This window comes from Eschrichtius robustus, chromosome 20, assembly GCF_028021215.1.
Source record: "Eschrichtius robustus isolate mEscRob2 chromosome 20, mEscRob2.pri, whole genome shotgun sequence".
NCBI lineage: Eukaryota > Metazoa > Chordata > Mammalia > Artiodactyla > Eschrichtiidae > Eschrichtius > Eschrichtius robustus.
This window is the reverse complement of record NC_090843.1, coordinates 16,614,302-16,635,288: the sequence shown is the minus strand read 5'-3', so window position 1 is coordinate 16,635,288 and position 20,987 is coordinate 16,614,302. Positions and strand designations below refer to the sequence as shown.

Below are 20,987 nucleotides of genomic sequence, written 5' to 3'. Positions count from 1 at the left end.
GCCATGTTACAGCTTTCCTAGATTTCAGAAGTTCTGGTTTAGATGAAAAAGTTTCCTTTCAACATGAAAACGCTGTGACTATGAACTTTTTGGTGTTGATCTGAAGAACTTCTGTCAACTTTATATTCGCTTAAAACAATAGCTTTTAGCATTAAATTATGACAGAGATCTGGTTTATATATCTACATGTTTTACAAGGTGCCACACTTAAGCAATAGGTTGACTCTCATTTGATTAAGATTTATTTTCTAGGGATTATGGAGAACTAACCACCAGGATACCTGTCAAGACAAACTGTTGCCATTCTTTAACAAAATCTCATTTCAAGACAAGTTTACTTTTCTTAGCTAATAATCTATCCTTGTTTTTCATGCCTACAGATATATAAGTATATTTAAAGGCCATTAATCTTCAATGTGTATTTTATTATTTTTCTTAGAGGAACTTGGAACTTTCCTGGGGGTAATTCAGCCCCCCAATTAAAATCGAAGTCAACAGGCAAAAAGGTTATTTAAGCACAGAAATGCTTGTCAAGGATACAGAAGCACACAGCAATTAAGAGCATCAAAGTCAGAGAGAAAATGTGCTTGAATTCCAATCCCAACCATACAAGGAGGCACTGAATACTTAGAAGGATCTGCTTAGAAACCTTGGGATATCCTACATGTAATCACCCTGAGATCTAAAGCAGGGCACTGGGGCAACCAGGTTCATCATTCATTCTCAAATTCAAAGAGCTTAAAATATTAACCCCAATCCTCTAATAGTGTTTCATCTAGAAAAAGAAAAACACAACTCACAAACACATGTAATTTTACTTAAGAGTTTCTTAAATGCATTCACATTGCCTTAAGAAAAAGTGAACACTCCTTATCTTGCAGTCCAAAAGGCTGCAAAGACAGGGTAGAGAAACATTAACAAACACTTCACAAATATTAAATCCACACACTAATTTAAGCCTGATTGTTATTACTGCAGTGGTTTACATCATTAATATTTTCAGGAAACTAAAGCATGACTCAGATATTTGCCATCCAATGGAAAACTGTAAATAGGAGTTGTTACAGAGCTTCTCTTGAGTTTTATGTGATGTTCAGATACACTCTGAGGGTACATGCATCCCACAGCCAGAAAAGAGTAGAAAAGCTGAAGTGGTAGGTAGAGTGCTTCTGTAATCCCTCCTTTTTCTAAAGCAGAGCCCCAGGGATTACCTTTTGGGGAAATCTTAGAGTTAAAGGTAGCAAGCAGGGTTACTGAAGTGATTTTTTTCCTTGACTGAAAGGGCCAGATGCATGGAATAACACAGCAATGAGATTCTATTTGTTATTCTTATAAAGTAGGCATCTGTTTGATTCATTACTCCACCCTCTTGGCCAGATCAATTAAGTGTGACAAAGAGCCCTTAAAGAAAAACTAGATTAAATTAAGGTTTATTGGGGGCGGGGGGGGGGGGGGGAGTAGATTTTTCTGGGGTCTGAGAACCCATGTTCACTGAATTTGTTTTACTAAAAAGTAGAGAAAGTAAAGGGGTAAAAATCAAAAGGCACACAACTTAAAAACATGTAATAAAATAAATCTCTAGGTGTGTATGCAAGATATGTGTGTATGTATCTTTACTTTAGTCATTCAAGTAACGCCATGCTATAACTGTTTGAAATACCATTTTCCTTAGATGCACCATATTTGTTTGTCTAGAAAATTTAACAGTTCTGTTTTGGTTAGTTATTACCTTTCTGACAAACATTATCAAAATGGAAAGAAAAGGCTAACTGGATGTAAGGAATTCAACTTTCATTTCTGGGTCAAAATGCTCTCCATCTCAATGATACCCAGCATAGTCCTGCTTAAAATTACCAAAATATTGCTGGTCCATAAAGAGTATACCAGTCATTTCCATGAACTAGCACCATGGCCAAGAAACTGTGCTAAAGTGGAAGTGGAACTTTCTGAAAATTCTACTTCCACCAAGTTACTTACCTAGGCTTCAATTTCTGCACATGTAAAATGGGACTATGTGCCTCACTTTCCTATGTCTCTATATTGAGGTCAAAATATAATCTGTAATTATATTAAAACAACTTTGGGAGATTAGGTTTGACGTAAATACGCTACCATGGGTAAAACAGATAGCTAGTGGGAACCTGCTGTATAGCAAAGGGAGCTCAGCTCGGTGCTCTGTGATGACCTAGATGGGTGGGATGGCAGCGGGAAGGAGGTCCAAGAGAGAGGGGATATATATATATACATATACCTGATCTACTTCACTGTACAGCAGAAACTAACACAACACTGTAAAGCAATTATACTCCAATTAAAAAAAAGACAAGTTAAAAACAAAACTTTGAATTATTCGTTTCTAAAAATGCAACCAGCATAATGCTGTTACAAGTCCAGAGACTACTAAACCTAAGATCTGTATTTACCAACACTGTTGAAAATCTTTCTCTAGAATCTAGAGAAATACGGTAATTGCAAAAACAGCCTTATAAATTCTTACTGTTCAACTTATTTATCCACAGCCCAATTTATTTTAAAAGTCCTAATTGGTCAGTCAGTTTTTTTTTTTTAATTTATTTATTTATTTTTGGCTGTGTTGGGTCTTCGTTTCTGTGCAAGGGCTTTCTCCAGTTGCGGCAAGCGGGGGCCACTCTTCATTGCGGTGTGCAGGCCTCTCACTATCGCGGCCTCTCTTGTTGCGGAGCACAGACTCCAGACGCGCAGGCTCAGTAGTTGTGGCTCACGGGCCTAGTCGCTCCGCGGCATGTGGGATCCTCCCAGACCAGGGCTCGAACTCGTGCCGCCTGCATTGGCAGGCAGATTCTCAACCACTGCGCCACCAGGGAAGCCCAGTCAGTGTTTTTTAATACTGTGGATCAAACGTTCTCCAGCCAGTATCTAACCCTCTACTCTCTATCTCAAAACCCTCGTGGGGGCCAATGCACCATTCATTGTCCCTGATGACTGCAAAACTTCAAGGAAAGAACACTCTTCCCATGTAACCAATGGTAGGAAGATTATACCTTGAATGTTTAAAAAGAAAAATCAATAGCTTACATTTTTGTATGCTTTACTTCTGGGAAAGCATTAGTCCTTCACTTAATAGTTCACTTGTTAACTCCATCAATTCCACAAAGCAAGGAAAGGTAGAACAATGAGGCTTGGGACTTCCCTGGTGGTGCAGTGGTTAAGAATCCGCCTGCCAATGCAGGGGACACGGGTTCGATCCCTGATCCAGGAAGATCCTACATGCTACGGAGCAATTAAGCCCGTGCGCCACAACTACTGAAGTCCGTGCGCCACAACTACTGAAGCTCACGCGCCCTAGAGCCTGCACACCGCAACTACTGAAGCCCATGCACCTAGAGCCCGTGTTCTGCAACAAGAGAAGCCACTGCAATGAGAAGTCCACACGCAGCAACGAAGACCCAATGCAGACCAAAAAAATTTTAAAAAGTGAGGCTTATTTTGCAAATAAAAGCAAACACAAATAATGACATCATTTGTCAAAAGCCACAGAAGCAATGCTTTTGCTAAAACAAACAAAAAACCCCCTCAATTTCAAATCTAGTCTTTTAAAGAATATTTACCCAGTAGTTAAGGAGATGTAAGAAAGTACACATGTATCTGCTCATTTGTGCAACAGAAATATAGGAAGGAAGGATAATGCAAAAACTAATGAAATTGGCTACCTACAGGAGGTGGGAACACAATGGAAAGAAGGTGGAAATAGGAACAGGGCTATAGCCTTTTGTACAGCTTTAATTCTTAGCACAGTAGTAATGTTTCGCATACTCAAAAAATAATAAATATCAACTACTGTGTGTGTGGGCAACAAGAAGTGGAATACTATAGTAACAAAAGAACTTAACTATATTACAAAATAATTGCATAGTCACACTGAAAGGCGAACTAACCTAAGTACAACTTCGGGGAAATAGTATTTTGACTGTTTATTATAGTGCTAACATACTGTATACAATACTGTACTCTGGTTAGTAAAGATATTTCTCACAGGAGTATGAGCTGGCAATTATGAAACTACTTTATATGGTACTAGGATTGAACAAATAAGTATCAATAAGGAAGGAGGAAGGCTGTGGTGTTAGACTGGTACTAGTATAAACTCATGGTTTTTAGTGTATATACAGATGGGTGGGTAACAAAATATATGTGTGTGTGTGTGTGTATGCATGTAGCAGCATACATATATATATATATTTACTAGCTTTGTTGAGAAGTCCTAGATAGAAGCAATGACACCAAGTAGCAATGAGCACAACTAGTACCCAGATCTTGGTTTCAAAACCCTGTTCTCGGGGCTTCCCTGGTGGCGCAGTGGTTGAGAATCTGCCTGCCAATGCAGGGGACACAGGTTCGAGCCCTGGTCTGGCAAGATCCCACATGCCGTGGAGCAACTGGGCCCGTGAGCCACAATTACTGAGCCTGCACGTCTGGAGCCTGTGCTCCACAACAAGAGAGGCCCGCACACCACGATGAAGAGTGGTCCCCACTTGCCGCAACTGGAGAAAGCCCTTGCACAGAAACGAAGACCCAACACAGCCATAATTAATTAATTAATTAATTAATTAATTTTAAAAAAAAACAAAAAAACAACCCTGTTCTCCAATAAAAAGAAGCAGGGCTGGAACAGGTAAAATACAAGATGAGCCTGGAACATTGTGGGGTGCCAGAAAGTGAGTGCTCAAAAAACAAGGGGGGGGGGCATGTTGAAAGGACACAGACGCCAATCTGAAAGAGGTCCCAATGCCAAAAGTTGAGACAACTGCAACTGAATAACTACTAATAGTAGATTATAATCCATAACATAAAATTAATATCCATAAAACCATCCTGAAATAAATAACCAATTGATGGACGAAATAAATGGGGGAGAAAAGACAGCTCTTCCTAACAGAATTCCAATGAACAAATGTAGAAAACAGAAAATCACCATTTAGTAAACACCACAGCAATAATTATTGCAGGAAAAATCCACCAGTAGATGATAAAACTGTGGATTAAAGTATAATGAGCAACAGAAAAATGCATAGTATCCCCCCATGAGATAGTCATTTATTACAAAGGGAAAAATACTAACTTTACAGTGGAGAAACCTGGCAGGCATCACATTAACCAAGTGAAAAAGCTACCACCATCATCTTGTACCCCTAATATGGTATAGTGAGAAGGGCACAGTATCACTTCTGTGGAATTACTGCAAAAAATGCATAACCTTTAACGAAAAAACATCTGGCAACTCCATTCTGAGGAACATTACACATAATAACTTACCAATACTCTTGTGTCAAGGTCATGAAAGACAAAAACTGAGGTGCTCTCACACACTGGAAGAGACTTTAAAGAGATATGACAACTATATGGAATGTGGAACTCTGGACCAAAAAAAGGCGGCATAAATGAGAAAATAAGTGAAACTGGAATAAAATCTGTAGTCTGTATCAATGTTAATTCCTAGTTTTGACACTGAACAATGGTTATGCAAGCTGTTAACACTAGGGGAAGCAGGGGAAGGATATGTGGGGACTCTTGTGTACTGCTTTTGCAACTTTTCTGTTAAGTCTAAAATCAAATTTCATTCATCACAAATCTAGTTTTCCTTAGATCAAATTACTTAAAACAAGAAATGTTAATACTCATAAAAGCCCGTGACCTTTTGAGAAAAGTAAAAATATGAAAGAAATAAATTAAAAGTGGTCTTGGAATTCAGAAGAAAAATGAGACAAATAGGAAAAGGGAAGGAATCATGACGAGGGATTTGAGCTAGGCTCTAAGGAAACAGAAGATTACAAAAAACGACAGCTTTATCCTCATTACAGAATTAAAGGGGTAACTCAAACACCATTTTCAACATCTTTGTGAGTCAAACCTCTAGTCCGACCCTTCCATTTTATAGTGGCCCAGAAACGTTACCTTACTTATCAAAGTTATCAGAGCCACATGGTCTCCTAATTCCCAGGAATATTCCATAATGTCACACTTGCTCTGGCTGTGCTGTCTTGAGAGTTAGAAGCTGCTTTTAAATTTTAAAGTCAGCTACACAACTGCATGAGGGGCCCTGTGGTGCCGTATTCAGGAATTCAGAGCTTAAAATGCCAGAGGTGATAAAAGGGGATACAACCCCTTCCTTCAGCCAATGCAAGGATCCTTATTATAGAGAATAAACTATGCTGAAGCTACACCTCAAATTCTCACTCATTTTCCCTTTTCTGTCTTTTATACTTACCAATTTATCATTCCCATGATCTGTCTTCACCTCAGAACTAAGTGGAAGAAATAAGTCTGTTGTGTGCTCTGGGGGAGGCGCCTCTCCAAGAAGTATCAACCCCTGCAGGACAGAGAGAAAAACAGCTTAAGTGGTGTAAGCTACAAATTTAATTTAGGAGTTAATATCAAGAGTTAGGGGCGGGGGGGGCGGGGGGGGGGCGGGTCTGGTTTACCAGAGGCCTTTTCCTTTATCCTATGGTTCTGAAACAAAATATACCACCAGCAGCTTTGCTCTTCCAAGAGTGATTTCAACAAAAGGCCCTAGCAGTAGCCATGAATACCGCCTAAGACTCAAACCCAAGCTTCCCCTTTCTTCCACTTGAATGTTCGGACCTACATGGCTTGTAGCATCTTTTATTCACATCTTTCAGATCTGGGATCTTTATCAGAGTATGGTATTTTACACTATATCACCAACCAGACTATACCATATTAACAATAGCAATGCAGTTTTTCTACTTAACTTGATCAAAAATGTGGCTTAAGGATGACCAAACTAGAAGTGCTACAATTATAAATGATGAGCTAAACCAGCTATCTCTGAGCAACCACAACCACCGGGTGAAACAAAGGTGGAACAGTCTCTACGGTAAGTATCTTAGAAACCAAAAACTTAAAACTGCTCCAAAGACACCTGTTTCTCACAAGCATAAGCATTACTCCAGATTAGGTTCCTGCTTGACAATTTCAAGTTCAGATTTTACATTCATCCCAGAAAATAAAAAATGTAAAAAGAAATTTTAAATGACTCCACAAATCCTCTCCTTAGCCAGCATGGGCCCAGCTTGGTGAAGGCAGAAGTTAGCTTACTACGAAAAATAAACAAAAACCACAGACATGAATCTCCCATGAACGCAAGTAGAGGTGACCAAAATCCAGTTATGACACTGTAACAGAAAGACTGGGATGCAAGTGCTCTTTGGTTCTCTTTCTCTGGTCTAGAAAATAAGGAGATCTGACTGATAAGAAGCTCTGAATGGAAATTTTGTATTAGAATCACTTGGGGGAAACGTTATCAAACTATACCTGCCCAGGTCCAACATCAAATCTACTCACAATCTCTGAGGTGGGGAGCTGGGTATTCTGTTTTTAAAAAGCTTCCCTGGTAAGTCTTAATGCAAGCTCTAAATTGAAAAATACTAGACTCAATCATCTTGACTCAGCATCAGAATCCCCCAACGAACATCCTAAAATATATCAACAGATTTCAGGGCCTAAAGACTTTGACTTATCAATTTGAGCTCCCTAGGCCATTATGACATAGGCTCTTGTGAGCCAATGAACCAGAGGATCCTGTCCCTGAGGTTATTTCTAAGACAAAAATCTCCGTGAAATAGGAGATGTAAGAGATTGGGGGTCCGGTGGTGGTTAAGAAGGAACAATGGAACTTCACCTCAGTTTAAAAGGGAAGAAAAACAGGACCTCCCCACCCGCCCCCCCCGCCGTAAAAGAAACAACAAGTTACCTATTCTGGAATAAGACTATACCTAGGCTATGCAGAAAATGAAGCAGAGACTCCGCAGAAAGAGGGAGAGGTTATTACGAAAGCAAGAAACATTTGCCCTAGCTGCAAAATATTTTCTTGTTTCAATCAGAAGCATAAAATAGACCTCACAAACTTTTCCATTTCGAAGTAAAAACTGTTTGTAAAAAGCAGCTATTTTGTACAACATTCCCTTCTCAGAATATTGCATTCAACATCTTCTCTGCTTAAGAGCCTAAACCACCTCCCCATCTCCTATATAAAGCTAGCCCAAACTCATCTTGGCAAAGTCCATAATCCGTCCCTACCTTATTTATCTATTTCCAACTACTTTCTCCAAGTATTGTTACACTAACCGCATTATCTCCTAGAAAATGTCTGAATATATATGAAGTTGTTGTTGAGAGCTGGGAGTTATTACAAAGTAGTAGGTAAAGAAATGCAACTAAAGGTTACAATACTACCCACTACCTGTTCTTATGTCTTTGTTTATATTGATTCTGCCCTTTTCTTACATTTATCTATCCAAAAGGTTATGCTTCAAAAAGCTTGTCAAGGCCAAGTCCCACCTCCTTCCAAGAAAATGTCCCTGGTTAACTGAGCCCCTTATTTTCTTTATCCACTTTGCCAGAATTCCTAAAGCATCGTGATTTTATCTTACATTCTGTATATCTAAATCTTATTTCCACAGCAGAATCTTAGGCCAAATTATTTATTTCATTTATTGTTGCCTCAATTTGTCATTTAAATGTTAACTAATGGTAAGATCCTTGAGGACTTAGACAAAATACAAATGTATTCGAATCTCCCGTATTCCCTAGCAGAGTTATACACCAAGAAAGGAAATGCATAATAATTATTTTTTGAGTTTTATGTTAAAAACTTTTTGCCCTTGAACAAGAAAATATTAAGTTTATATTAATTATAGCTAGGAGCCTAAATAAATCCAACTATTAGGTATAAAGTTACTCCCTCAATTTTTCTTAGGTGAGAAGGTAAGTCAGGATAAAACAGCCAATATTTTCCAAAGGGAAATTTTTCTCCTTAAACTACCAAATAATTTCTAAAAAACACCTGAGAGACTACAAAGACACCCTCCTGTGAAAGCTTTAAAAGACCTAGTAGGGACCATTTATTCCCCATCATTTTATAGACCCAGGGAGGATGCAGGTCGAAGGTCATGTCAATAGGCCAATCCGTGGCAGAACTAGGGATAAAAGCTGGGTTAGTTAGACCCAGCTAATCTTTGTTTTGGCTTTCATTCATTCAAATCAAGCCATCGTGTCTCCATTCATCAAACATTTTTTAGGTGCTGGGGGTACAGGAAAAGAAAGAAGACATATCCTTCTCCCTACTCCTATCCAAACTCATCCCTCAAAGTGCTTACAATTCTAATACTGGGACAAAGACAGAGTATCAACAATATGAGTAAGTAAAATTTACGTTGCACATTAGAAAGTGTTAAATGCTAAAAAACTAAAGGACAGTGAGAGGATAATAAAGTGGGAGTAGGCACTCTTTCATATTAGGCGGTCAGGGTAAAATGCACCAAGAAGGTGGTGTCTGAGCAAATACTGGAAAGAAACTTGGGAACAAACTTTGGGAATATCTGCAGGAAGAGCTAATGCAACAGTTTCAAGGTTGGAGCCAGCTTGATAACTTTAAGAACTGGAAGGAATTTGGTATGGCTGAAGGAAAATGAATGAGTGGAGTCTGAGGCAGAAGCTCAAGGCAGAGGAGGTAAGCGGGGGTGCAGGGCCTTGTAACTCCCTGTCTTTCAGCTTTTATGTCCAGATGGTAAATCACTGGAGAGTTTCAAGCAGTAGGGAGCAATGATCTGACTTATGGTTTAAAAAGATCAATTTGCTATTGTGTTGACATGTGGATGAGTGGATAGTAAATAGAGGAGCAGAAAGAACCGCTGTTGGATCAAAGTGGTTGGATTCTGGATATATATATATTTGAAGACAGAATCAATCAGTTATGCAAATATGCTTCTTGGGATGTGAGGGAAGAGAACAGTCAGAGAGTCAGTAAAGGTTTCTGGCCTCTGCAACAAAAGAGCTCCTATTAATCTGTTGAAAGGTCTTTTCAATGTGCATTAGTTTTAATCAAATCTATTTTTGCAAATATTTACTCAAGTGCTATGCTGATTCATATGTTACCATTCACCCATGCATTCTTTCCCTGACCCCCAAAACTCTGTTCGTTCATTATAGCATACAAAACCAACCATTAAATCCTTTATACTGTACCTCATACCAAAAAGGATGAAAGCAACTAAAAGGAAGATGAGCAAATAAAAAGCATAGAAACAGCTAAAATCTGTTCATTCAGCTGACATTTATTGAGTGTCTACCACATGCTGGGTAGAAGAGACTGATGGAAGTAAGGCTTTATGGAGAGGTCTACATGATTACTTAAATTTTCCTAAAATATACTTAATAAATATAGTTAATAATCACGAAAGGAAAGATCATTATTAGCAAAGAAAACTCCATGAAGTTCCACTCCACACTTGTCATGGCAACCCCAAGCTGGGATTCCCTAGCATTCAGGGTTTATACTGGGTCAACATTACACGGCTGTGGCATTAGCCACAAGCAGCAATAACCTCAAGGCTACTGGACTCTAAGGCCAAGGTTAAAAGGCCAGGAGAGTCTCCCCACCCTTCACTATCACTTCCTAAAGTCAGAACCAGGACCATGCCTGGATTGTCCAGGCCTAGAGAACTAAACACTAGAAAACACAGGACTACAGAAATTGGGAAGGGTCACAGCTGCATGAAGTCGTAACACATCCTTATAAATTATTCCTCTCTGGAAATACAAATCTGTCCTACATTAAAAAAAGGAAAAAAAAATGAAGTAAAACTAAAAAAGGAAGAAATGGTAGAAGAAACTGTGCTGCTAAGCCTGATTATAAAACAGGGCCAAAGCAAGCAAGCAAAAAGGAAAGAAAAGAAAAAACTAAGTTGTACACTTGGGTCAACTGCTTTCCCTTTACCAATTTCAGGTAACACATGGAGTCAAAGTACAAGGAAAAAAAACAAAACCACCTCTTCATCTGTAAAACAAAAATTAAGGTGCAATTTCACATACTCACTTTCCTACTTCATTCTAAATAGATGAAGCTTTCCTACCCACCTTAAGATAAATCAGTGACCTCACTGTAAACCAGCACCACAAGATCGACCTGGGCTACCTAGACAAGACATGGCTGTCCATAATGCCTTATAACCCTATGAAGATGGAAACTTCAACTGCTTTACATCAATTCTGAAGACAGGTACTCTAGGTTACTGCTATTCTCATTCAGCAGCTTTTCTATCCACAAGTTTCATTGTTCTTCCATCTCTCATTCCCAGTAACATTTCCATCCTTAGTTAGCAGGCGCTGTGTAATCTGACAGATCAGTCAAAAGAAGGGATAAAAAAATAATATAATGTTTTGTACTAGACACGGATGTTGAAGATTGTGTGTTAAGAGAAAGACTGCGTGTTAAGAGAAAGAAGTCTCCTTTAGCAACAGAACCCTCTAGGTCCCTGTGCCTTCCCCCTCAGTTTTATTTACCAGGTGTGAAATTTCAATAAATATGCTCAAGAGAAATGATGAAAAGGATACAACAGCAGAATATGTTAGACAGAAAATGCTTTGGGGTCAGATAAATAGCCCTGAGTTCAAATTTAGCTCTGCTTCTTACAAGCCTGTAAGCTGTTGCTTTGTGCATTAAATAACACACATGAATGTACCTGTATATAGTCCACACTCAAGGTACAGACACTGTTTTTTCCTTTCTCATTCTAAGACATGGGAACATCTTTTTTAAAAAAGCTGACTGAATATGAAAGTTAAAACACAACAGTGTTCCAGATGGTATGTCTTAATTTAACTGAAATCACTTCTTAGTGGCACATAACAATGGTGCAGCTTACAATCAACAGCATCTTTGAGTCTATGAAATACAGTAGTTTTATAATGAGGAACTAATATAACATAAACATATATAAACACACAGTACGTATAATTATATATATATATATATATATATATATATAAAATAGATAAAGCAACAAATATGACTGACTACCATTCTAATAATCTCAGTTGTTACTAAGAGACTCTAGTTCTCAAATATGAAAATTCTCTCTTAACTACTGGCTATAAAAAACCAGACACTGAAGAGGTGTCCATGACAGAGGAAGACTGTTTTTCTCCTCAGGATAGGCATATCCAGTCATCTCCCAGATATTCTTTATCAACATTCCAGCTCATATTCTACAAATATCACTTAATTTTCTTTGTGAAAAAGAGCTAAGCATAATGTTTACCATCCTTGGTGAATATTTTTAGATTTAATTCCTCATTTGCGCTAACTTTTAAAGTTAGGATTTAATGTGTTCCCTATCCTAAAGGAACAAATTATTATTATTATTTTTTAAGGTAAGTCCTCTGGACTTTGCCCTCAATTATAATATGTTCTACCGAACTTCTGGAGAATTACATATAAGCCCATTTGGGGAAGAAGCTCAAAGAATGCTCCAGTGAAATGTTTGGAATAAAAGCTTACATAATATATAAGGGAGGCTGCAGGACTTTTACTTCAGACTCTTACCCTTTTGTTCATCTTGTCAGTTAGTCATCCTTTAACTCTTGGTCTACTAATTAATTTAATGTATGCAGTTCATGGTATATAGCAATTTTCTTAAGGCTTTGAGCAGCACTAAGGCAGGACAAAAACGTTGTGACACTTATTTTTAGGAGCAGTAGATACTTCATCTAGACCCACATGTTCAGTCAGGGAGGTCACTGCATCAAGCTAACACAATAAGTACCTTGCAAGAACATAAGCACCAAGAAAGAAGGATTTTTATTTACCACTGTGACCCCACCAAGGAGAACAGTGCTGGTACACAGCAGTCACTCAACTATTTACTGAATGGATTTCTTTTCCATGTACATTTATCCCCCAGTCAAACTCCAAATAAGCACAGAACATTTTTCAGAAGAAAAACTATACAAGTATCACTGTTAAAGATAAAAGCTATATCGTTAAGAGTCAGTCCACTGCAAGCAGGAGAACAAAGGAAAATGAAATCACCATTGTCTAATCTTGCCTGAATGATCTTTCAGGAAAAACTTTATTCTTCCTCAAGAAAGCAAGGGAAGCTTAGCAGTAAAACAGAAACGCATCTAAGTAAAAAAAATAAGATGAAAATACTGTCATCACCACTTTTCCATAAATATAACAAATATGCAGGTATGGTCAATGGCTTACATTAAATAGTGCCTTTTTTTAAATGTTCCCTGTTAGCCCAGATATTCAAACTGTTTTGTTCTAAACCCATGAGCTAATCTAACATTATATTCTAACAGTGTTGTCTGCATTATGCTAAGTAACACCAGGCTCTTAAACAAATTAAACCGCTATATCAGATCATATTAAACCATTCTCTCTGACGTAGTTAAGAGTTACTGAGGGATGGGGAAAAGGGGATAATGATAGTTTTTAGCTGAGCTGAAAAAGACCAGACACTTATCCCTTACCTTATTAGCACGTATCTGTTTGTAAATATCTGTTTGCTGCCGAATTCGATATTCCAAGTCAGAAACATGAGCCTGAAGCCAGTTCCAGCGGCTGACAATAGCTGCTCGGTCTGCAGCCCATCTCCATTCTGACCTGCGCCTCCTAAAAGGAAATAAACTGAGTGAAATCCAAGAGTAGCAGCAACATTTATACTAAATGGGAGTGGGACGGTTTTAACGTCTAAATGCCCTTATACAGACTAACTCTAGTGTCAAGAAAAACTTAAGACTATATGTATGTGTATGTATGTATGTCACAGGACACACGTGGATAAAACTCTTCACATAGATACTTCCCAAATTAACTAGCTGAAACTGCCTTCTAAGTATCCTGATCCTGTCTGTGGCAAACAGTTTTTCTGAATTGCTTTAATTTCTCAGGAGATAGAAATATTTTCTACTTTAAGACACATAAAGAATAAAGATTACGTATCTACACAGAAAATCCAAGACACCGCAAATTATAAAGCTAACCAAGAATTCAGCAAAGTTGCCGAGTAAAGATCAACATACCAAAATTAATAGTGTTTCCAAGTGCCAACAAGTAGAAAAGACTCATTTTTTTTAAACAGAACTATTTACAACACTAACAAATGCTAATATTATACACAAAAGATCTTTGCAGAGAAAATAATAAAACCAAAAGACCAACATAAATGGTGAGATAGATTTTTTAAGATGGCAATTTTCATATCTACCTACAAATTCAAATAAGCTCCAATCAAATCTCCCATAGGGTTTTTTGTTTGTTTGACTGAGGTGCACGGCTTATGAGATCTTATTTCCCCAACCAGGGATTGAACCCGGGGCCTCCGCAATGAGAGCGCGAAGTCCTAACCACTGGGCTGCCAGGGAATTCCCCCACCACAGGGTCGTTACTGGAAACTTACAAACATCCAAAAATCCACAATGGTGGAGGGGAGGAACAACACTAGAGAAATTCTAAAGAAAGTATGGTGAAAACTCACACTACAGACTTAGGGTAAAGCTATGGTGATTAAGGCAGTCTAGAAAGACAAAAAGACCAGTGGGACAGAATACAGAACTCCCAAACTTAGAACTGGATATATAAAAGAGATGGGCATTCAGAGCGGTGAGAAAAGACTGAATTATTCAATAAATGGCATTGAGATGCCAGTTCTTTACATGAAAAAAGTAAAATTATTTCCTTTCTTTATGATATAATTCACTATTTTTGGAATTCCTAAATCTGAAAAGTCAAACCTAAATAAGATTATCTTTGGAACTTCAGGGCAGGGAAGGATTTCTTAAATAAGACACACAAAAATTTTAGCTAATTTTCAACATACTGCAAAAGATTTAATAAAGTTAAAGGCAAGCTACTGGTTGGTAAAGATATCTGTAACACATAAAACTAAAAATAACACATCAGAATATATAACAGAACTCCACCAAAGAGGTTTAAGAAGAAGATAATCTAACAAAAGATGAATAAATTAAAAATTCACATGAGAGATCCAAATGGCCAATAAACACATAAAAATATGCCAGGCCTTGTTAGATTTTGGTTAAAATATTAGTAGGTCAAATACTAAGAAGTCATTTCAAACCCAGATTGGAAAAACCAAGTGTTGGTGAGATGTAGAAAACAGTAATTCATACATTGCCAACAATAATAAAAACTGGCACCACCACTTTTCCAGAGTAATCTGGAAATACTTGGTTAGGTGGAAAATGTGTATACCTAGCCATCATGAAATTCTATTTCAGAGAATATAACCTGCACATCTGCATGAAGAAACAGGTTCACCGCAATAGTTGGTAATAACTAAAAATTAGCTACAATTTAATTTGCTAAAGTAGGGAAATAGATACACTATAATTTACTGGATTTTTCTATAGCAATAGAAACATATTAACCAGAACTATCTGTATCTCAGAAAACAATGTTGAATGGAAAAACATAAAAACTAATAATAATAAGCTAAACAAAGTTAAGTACTACTATAGATATACACAAGTAGTAAAGGAATTTAATGGAGTATTGTTTATCAGTTTAATTATTACTATATGTCTCAACACGACTAAATCTCAACAATGTGGAATGGAAAAACTATACAAAAACTTTTTAAAAACCCAAAAAGCAATAATGAGAATTGTTGGGACTTCCCTGGTGGCGCAGTGGTTAAGAATCTGCCTGCCAATGCAGGGGACACGGGTTCGAGCCCTGGTCCGGGAAGATCCCACACGCAGTGGAGGAACTAAGCCCGTGCGCCACAACTACCGAGCCTGTGCTCTAGAGCCCACGAGCCACAACTACTGAGCCCATGCACCGCATCTACGGAAGCCCGCGTGCTCTAGAGCCCATAGTCCGCAAAAAAGAGAAGCCACGGCAATGAGAAGCCCACACACCATAACGAAGAGTAGCCCCCGCTCGCCGCAACTAGAGAAAGCCTGCACGCAGCAACGAAGACCCAACACAGCCAAAATAATAAATAAATAAATTAATTAATTAAAGAAAAGAAGTTAGATTTTAGCTCTAACTGTAATGTAATGTTCAACTGCTCTTTAAAAACTAAAAGTCTGATAGAAAATGGCAACTTTAATATTAGAGGGGGTAACTGGCATCTGGTATATTCTGTAACCAAAATATTTTATGATCTTCCACAAAATTCTATTCCAAGAGAGAAGAAGTAGTCATACTGCCCATAGCCCCATCTCCAATCAGGTTCTACATACTCACTAACAAACATTTTTAGTGACTGTAAGTGAAGTTTAACATAGTCCACTGATAGGGTGAAATACATTATAATAAAAGAGAACAAATCTAACCATAGTAGAATTAGAAATGAGTTAATCATACCATAATAACTAAGATCAAGGATAGCAATAGTATTTTACTAACTTCAATACAGTCCAAATATAAGCCATTGAAGCCAACCATTGTGATAAAGTATTATCCAATTATTCCTCTTTAGAAACAAGGCATATAGTTCCCTAACCTTAATGGAAAAAGCACAAGATATAAAGATACTTTCTTTTTTAAGTACTATTATCTGGTTCAATACTGGCTGCAGGTCTAGTACCAGCCCAAATTCAGGAAAGAACCTCAAGAGGTCAAGAATAACCTCTGGATCATTCTTGAACTATAAAAATGTCCCCCCTTTTCTAAAAGAGGTAAAGCTAGTTAACCCTCATATCCCATTTCCAACTTTCATTACTCTTCAAGGTTCGCAACCTTCCTATCTTGTAAAATCTCTTGGTTTTACAGGTTCATTTCATTTCTGAAGCTACCACAGTACCAAGTCCCCATCTACCACCAATGGGCTACTCCAATAACTCCTTAACTACCCACTCCTAACATAAATCACATTACTTCTCCTCAATAAAATCTCCTCAAACCTTACTTCTTCCTGTCACTCTTATGTGTAAGGAATCACACAGCTTCTCTGCTTCTTTACAAATCCTAAGTCTTCAAGGAAACAAAGTAGAAGGGGAGTCAAATATCATAAAAGGCAGCAATTCGAAGCCAAAAAGTGATTAATAAAATTAACACAACATCCATTTAATGACAGTTTATTCCCAGACAAATCTGTTTTAACAACTGACAGTGGCTAGCCAAAATAATACTCTAATGTTGAAAACCAAAGCAAGGGAAAGATGATTTCTTGGCCAATTTACAGCACTTCCTCCTTAGTCACCCTTGGCGGACAAAGAATCCTGGCAGTCTCTCCCAATGATCCTGAACTTAGCTCATAAGCCTTCTCATGAAAGTGTTCCAGGACATCAAGCACTCTGAATTGGCAGGAAAGATGAAACTTATTTGTTATTTCTGAATTTTGACACATCTTAACCAAAAGGATTTTTTCTCTTTTTCTTTCTTGTCTGAGGTCAAGGAAAAAATAAGAAAGAAACCACAACACTTTAACTGTGTGAAAACTTGAAAATACAAAAGGAAAAGAAAATTCCTTAAAACATTTCAGTTCACAAGAACTTTGGTGGATAAATACATTTTTTCTTTTCACATTAATGAACAGCCCTTTTCAATTTTCTTAAGGTCAAAACTAACAGACTGATATACAAGTATTATTCTAAATACCAATACAAAACCTAACGTCCTGGTTATATTTTTTTGGAGATTGGCTAATAAACTAATTAAAGACAAATAAACTAATTAAAGACAGGCAGCATTAAGGGAGGACTGCAACCCCCAATTATGAACAGGTTTCATTCTACAAATACATTTGTCATATGACAGTTTCTAACCAGATGTAATTTTCAGCAGGAAGTTGTCACAATGTGGTAGTTAATGAAAAATGGAAAACCCCACCCCAAGTGTCCAAAAAGTATCTTGTGTTCAAAATACCAGCAACATGGACAGAAAGCTGAACTGTTAACAAAGGTGGGAGGTGTACCGTTTAGCAAGCCTGAGGTGAGCTGTGAAGATGTTACCACACCCCAGTGGCAGAGCAGAGCACAAAACATAGTGCAAGAATAACAGCTTCAAGTGTAAGAGTTTATGTTTTTGTTTCCTGAGCAAAAACAACATGCCAGAGAAACTCAGTTTACCAGAGGTAGAGGTAGATTTTGCCCCTAATATTCAAAATGTAAATTTATTACTCTGATAATTTATAGCTCAAAACAAGAGACACTGATTTAAAAGTAGGGTCATGCTTTAAATAGAACACGTGACTAAGGCTGCAGAGTGATACTTACGCAAATATAATGATGAACTGGTTTCTACTGCAGTCATTATCAATAATGAAGAAAAAGATGTGGATTCCAACAGTCCACAGAGTTCTTTTCAAACTCTTTCCTATTGCTTACTCTGTGCTAATAATTAGTAAAATAATTGCTCTGTGCTGTCTGTGCAGGACACTAGGATGCTTTCCAAGGTGTTGTTCTGCCATGTACTTTATGCCAGTTTGCACCAGCATATATGTCTACATGTACTGGGCTACTTACTACCTGAATGGGAATTCATTTTAACTCGTATTTTGTTCCTTGCTTTTATTAAATGTTTTACTGGTAAATTTTCTTTGTCTGCACGTGCTGTATAAAAATCCATTAAACTTTTACACAATGAATTGCTTTTTGGTTACCTAAATGCAGAAAGATACAGTACTAATATTTGCTTTTGTAATATCACATGAATAGTAAACTGTAATGTTGCCAGCTATGTACCAATATTTATTTGTATAAAATAGTGTATGTTGTATAAATAGACTCTTTTTTAGCTATGTGAACTTACAGAGCTTTAATAGTTCTTTTTTTTTTACAGGGTTAGTAGAATATTACCACATACCTAGAACTTAAGATATTCTATGGGATCTAAGAATAATTATTTACTTGAACAAAAAAATCATTTCCTCTAAAAAAGCTCTCGTATTTATAAACACTTTACAGCTAAATAGTGGAAAGTACTAGAAAATTTAGAGTTCAGGTTACATGTTGGCCAACGTAGAAAACAAAAATGGGATTAATTTTTGTTTTTAATTCTTTAAAATCCTCTTGAATGGTAATGTTCCATTAGAAGAGGACAAACAGATCAACATGGGGACTTTGATGTAAGGAGATTTAACTTCTCTTAAATGTGAGGACCAAGCTCCTTCCATTTTTATTACAAATTAGATATTATCCATTGAATCTTCAAAGGTGTCAATGATAAAACCTTTTCTACTACACCTTAAGAATCACTTAACTTAGAGGTGGTTACCACTAACCTTACTAAAAGAAAAACAACAAGGAATGTAATTTCTACTAACACAGAGAAAAGACAAAGATTTGCTACACCCCTTACTGCCAACATACTGTCAATGAGTTCAATAAAAGAGATTGTATTTGATCAATCCTATCTTCAATGCTGCCACAGACAGCAGGGGTAGATACTGTACTTCCTTTTTCTCAAAGATAAACTGCAGCAAAAGCTGATTTACCTACAAGTAACACTAAAGCTAGGCACTGAGCCATGTCAAACACTTGACCTAGTGCTGCCTTTAAGTCACCTAGTTCTAGTCCAGGATGGGAAATCTTTAAGTCCAGTAGAACAGTGCTGGTGGATTATACTTTTCCCTGATCTAGGAATGTTTTTAAATCTCATTAAAGTAACAACAGTATGCTGCAAAGGCCTGAATGGTGGCAATTCCATCTTTGATTCTGATTTCAGTCCTATCTCCAATTCTTCCCTTTTATGCAAATAAAGATTCCATTAACAAGATAAAAGTAAAATGACTGTCCGCAGCAAGTTACACAGTACAATTTTCAACCAAAACCGATCCGATAGTTATGTGCTACGTCCAAATGTGCAAAATGTCTGAAACACCTACATTCTGAAATCTCCAGGATCTTTAGATGACTTATAAAAAACCAATAAAGCAGACTAAGTAAAACTGAGATCACCATCAGACATCCAGAGCACACAGTTGTTAGACTGTGTTAGTTGTTATCCAGGGTTAAGAGTGAGGGTCTCTATGGGATAGGAACGTAAAATCTTAATATTACTAAGAGTCACATTAAAAAAATGTGTATACAAGTATTAACTACCTAGCTCAAAAGCAGTGTGAAAAGAATAGAGGGAAGAGCAGGAAGATTGGTTTAAGTCAAGTTACTACTTTTATTTACCTTGTATAATCTTAGACATGTAAATTGACCTCTAGAAATAATAGCAACATCAGTCTCACATGATGTGGCATTCATAAAATGATGTAATCCTAACTGCAAAGTACAATACGTATATTAGAAAAGAACAGTTATTAAATAAATATAAACCTTGGATTTCAATTCCATATCATAAAAGATACAAGAGAAATAAAGAGATGAAAAGAAATCTCTAAGAGGCAGACATAATCAGGAAATAGGTGTTTTCAATTAGCAACAGAATTCTCAAGAGTTTCTTGAGGGTTGGGCTTCAGAGTCATCTAAAGCAGTTCTACTCTAAACATGAAATCCAAAGTAGTTCATTAGAACAGACATTGTATTCAGCCACAACTTCAATGACATTAACCCCGTGCTCCCAAATTAACAGAGATGAGGGAAATAAAGTACGGGGTGGGGGGAAGAACCAAACTGTCTAGCATCAAATATCCCACGTTTTAGCTATAAAATAAAACTTATAGATAACAGTGGGTTAAGGAGACAGTTTGTGCCTGTCACTTTAACTGGTTACATCAGCTTTCCAGAGATGTCTGTAGCAACTGGAAATAAATGTACCAGATCCAATTCATCCTGATAAAGACTCAGGGGGTTGAACACTTAAACCTTCTTTCTTTTTCTTACTACTTAAACCAGATGACCTCTGAAACTGAAATGAGATTTGAGTATTTTGGCAGATTATTTCAGCCAAGCTTTCAATCCACCAGGAACTCTTCTTCCCTTCTCCCCTCCATTTAACAAATATTTAAGCACCTATTATTTACCAGGGATTTTACTAGGTACTGGGGATACAATAATAGCAAACAAGAATGGTAAACTGAAGAGTTTAATGGAGAAGACACATGTTAATAAACAAATAATCATGCAAAATGTGAGATAGGAGATCATAACTATGACATCAGATTTAGATGGGGGGGGGGGGATCTGGAAGACTTCTCTGTGGTATAAACATTTAACCTGACCTCCAAAGAGTAAGTTAGGACTTGAACAAGCAAACTTGCTGAGATAAGGGGTAGGGGTAG

The 20,987-nt window shown here is 37.3% G+C and overlaps 1 protein-coding gene across 4 annotated transcripts in view; it reads right to left on the bottom strand.

The window, feature by feature from the left end:
* The window catches only part of KANSL1 (KAT8 regulatory NSL complex subunit 1), a 185,105-nt gene that overhangs the window by 49,601 nt on the left and 114,517 nt on the right, over positions 1 to 20,987 (bottom strand). For all 4 annotated transcript variants that reach the window (XM_068530521.1, XM_068530520.1, XM_068530522.1 and 1 more), the window contains 2 exons: positions 13,315 to 13,456; positions 6,245 to 6,346 (listed from right to left, as the gene is read on the bottom strand). In XM_068530521.1, the coding sequence (XP_068386622.1) occupies positions 6,245 to 6,346; positions 13,315 to 13,456 (244 nt within the window). The remainder of the gene's footprint in view (positions 1 to 6,244; positions 6,347 to 13,314; positions 13,457 to 20,987) is intronic.